Consider the following 3289-nt stretch of genomic DNA (forward strand, 5'->3'; position numbering starts at 1 on the left):
GCGGCGGGGGGGGGGGGGGGGGGGGGGGGGGGGGGGGGGGGGGGGGGAAGAGACGAGCGAGGCCCGGTGGCTGCAGCCGCCGGGGCTCGCAATGGAGGGGAGGAGGCGGGGGGGCTCGCAACAGAGAGGGGGGAGAGCCCGGCGGCTGCAGCCGCCGGGGCTCGCAATGGAGGGGAGGGGGCGGGAAGAGACGAGCAACATTTTGTTGCGGGTCCACTCTTGTGTCTCCTAATGCTAGCACCAGGAACGTTTCCCTGAGAGGCAGCAGTCTTAGCCTGCTGCAGCAAAATAAAAATAGGCTTGGTTGTTTTGTCACATTTTCGTGGTTGATGTGATACTTAATTTAGCAAATATAGTAAAGGAAGTAATAGGGTAGATTTTGGTCTGTCCCTTCATTCCGTTTTTTAAAAGAATTCTTTTAGATCCTCTTGTCCTTTGCAAAGAAATCCAAAGGCGATCTCTCTCCCGTTGGTTTGCTTTAAACAAAGAAACAGCCTCTCCCCGCATGTTGTTTTTAAATACTCCTTATTCCTTTTGCCTATTTCAGAGTGACCTTGACCTATAACTCGTGACCTAAAAATGTAATTACTTTTAAGTCCTTCTCCGCACAGCTGCCACTATGAAAAAGTATATAGAGAGGTTTGGTCACTCATGTCAGAGGAGAACCTTGTAATTGTAAGTTAAGCAATGAGATGCTGTCCGTTTCTGCTCCGCAAGGCAAGGTTGTTGCTTTGGAGAAGGGAAAGGAGGGGGAGCCCATAATAGAATCTGTTATAAATTACTGAGTCTATCCCAGGGTGGATTAACTTCTTAGTTTGCTCCTTTGGCATCTTGGATGAGTGGGACGCCTGTTTGGTTTTCTTTGCTCACTCACCAGTGAAATTCAGAATGGTGAGAAAACAGCCCCCGTTTTCTACTTCCACGTCTGAGGCTTGTTCCAGAAGGGACTCATGGCAGAATTTTCAATGCAGAGTAATATTAAAACTTGGCACAAAGGCAGGGATAAATTTCTAAAAGAGAGAGCGCGAGAGAGAAATAGGGATCTGTTGTAGTCCAGCAAGAGTAATTTGCACACAGTTGCTTATATGAAACGACACTATTTACTACTTGCTGAATCTTCCCCACGTGCAACACAGCCTCTGACAGATAGACTTGTTGTTGTTATCATTATTACATTCATATCTGTATTCTTGAACATTAAAAGTTCTTCACATGCGTTATCTTAGTATAGTAGTTGGGAAGATTAGATACATGAAAGCACCTTGTAAATTAAGCTAGTAAAACTGTTTCTGTGTTGCAGATGGAATGCGGCCACCATGTGAGCTTGTGACTGTGATGAGGGTTGAACCCGGGACTGTAATCATGTAGATGCACTAGTGACTTGTGCTTGCCTGAGCTTGAAACTAGCAAACTGGATTTGTGGAAGCCAAGTGTGCACCCTACTCTTTACACAATGGGTCTCTATGTGGTTGAACTTCTGGTCAAGGACAGGCACTTGGAGTCTGAAGAATCTGTACATGTTTACTTAATCAAAAAGTATTAACTTCCCACCTCCTGCATACATATTGTGTACATTTATGTTAATTTATCTTATTTTGCCCAAATGTATCTATTTTCTGTTTTGCATAATTATGGGAAGGGCAGGAATGCTGAAGCTCCTCCCAGCTACTTAAAAACACACCTATTAAAAATACTATATCTCTAGATTCTAAATTGTACAATCTAGAGATATAGTATTTTAAATAGGTGTGTTTTCAATCTGCTCTTAAATCGTATAATCTGTATCGGCAATTTATGCCAATAAAGGCTAACTTGAACTACTTAAAGACTTGTTCAGCTCCCTACCCCATGGCTTATGGAATTTCAGCCATGTTTGGAAACCAAATATGTCTCTTGGCAGTCCAAGCCTTTCCTTGTTTGGTGTCATTCGTCTTTCCCTCTGCTGAGGGTTCTTTCAGCAAATGTGAAAATGACTGCTAGTCCTTAGTATTTCCCTGGGCAAGGTGCCATTCATGCAGGAAATTAGGTGTGGGAGCATTTTAACTTCCTTACTCAGTAGTTTAATAGCAGGGCTCTTTTTCTTTCAATGGTCAGGTATCTCAGGAGATAAAGTAGAGGTGGACCCTGTGACAAACCAGAAAACCAGTACCAAGTTCTGGATTAAGCAGAAGCCGATTTCCATCGACTCAGAACTTCTTTGCACCTGTGACCTTGCAGAAGAAAAGAGCCCAAGTAAGTTTTTTATTTCTGATTTCTTCCCCTTGCTACCACCCCTCATTTTCCCATTCAGTGGGAGGAACATATACTGCCCTCAGATCCTTCCTCGTGCAGGTCAAGATTTTCCTAATAAGTGACTGCCCTGATACTGTTCTTCTAGAAGAAGCAAGCGCTCATTTCCAAAAGCAGAATTATGAACAACTGTAGGGGAGCTGCTGCATTGACCTGGTGGTCCAGGCTAGCCTGATCTCATCTGATGTTGGCTGCTAAGCAGGGTCGGTCCTGGTTAGTACTGGGATGGGAGACCACCAAGGAAATCCAGGATCATTCCACAGGGGCAGGCAATAGCCAAACACCTCATTTCACGCCTTGCTTTGAAAACCATCCAGGGTTGCTATAAGTCAGCTGGGACTCGATGGAACTGTCTGCCAACAAAAGAACACCTTTTAATGCCACAGCCCAAAAATTGCTGATAGGTCCCTGCCACACAGCAGGGAAAACACCAAAGTGCGGCTAATTAGAGCCACACCAAAATAGAGACACCGCGGCGGGATCCCACGGATCCCCTGAGCCGCAGCGGCGTTGCTCCCCGGCACGATCAGATGCCGGGGAGGAAGACACGGTTGGGAGGGGGAGGCTGCCGAACTGCGCATGTGTGAGTATGCGCAGTTCGGCCAGGAGCCGGGGATGCGCCGGCGGACGGACGCGCCGGCGATCCCACGGCCGGCCTTGATGCGGACTTCCCGGATGAACAACCTCGGTAGGTGGTTCATTTTTGCTGCGGGATTTTCGGCGGAAGGGCCGGATTGGGAACGGGAGCGCAACACTTCCCAGATGTTGCGGTGGGATCGCGCCCGTTTGCTGCGGCCCCGATCCAGCCCTCTCTCAGCCCAAAACCTCTCGTGTAACCAGGGCCATAGTTTCCAGGCAGCCTTTTAATTTAAAACCGCTTATTTCTAAAATGAGGAAATCGGGCATTCTCCCTCCTTCATGGCCATATTTTGTAGTACCTCTGCTGGCAGCAGCTTGAATTGGGGGGGGGGGGGGGGCAGGGAACCAAATGCCAGGGCAA

The 3289-nt window shown here is 47.4% G+C and overlaps 1 protein-coding gene across 1 annotated transcript in view; it reads left to right on the top strand.

Annotated features, from left to right (window-relative positions):
• The window catches only part of LOC107119955 (target of rapamycin complex 2 subunit MAPKAP1), a gene marked incomplete at its 5' end in the record, with an annotated part of 50037 nt that overhangs the window by 22138 nt on the left and 24610 nt on the right, over nt 1-3289 (top strand). The window contains one exon of the mRNA XM_015422586.1: nt 2095-2232. Within this exon, the coding sequence (XP_015278072.1) occupies nt 2095-2232 (138 nt within the window). The remainder of the gene's footprint in view (nt 1-2094; nt 2233-3289) is intronic.

Source organism: Gekko japonicus, unplaced genomic scaffold (genome assembly GCF_001447785.1).
Source record: "Gekko japonicus isolate JY-2015 unplaced genomic scaffold, Gekko_japonicus_V1.1 scaffold1640, whole genome shotgun sequence".
Classification (NCBI taxonomy): Eukaryota; Metazoa; Chordata; class Lepidosauria; order Squamata; family Gekkonidae; genus Gekko; species Gekko japonicus.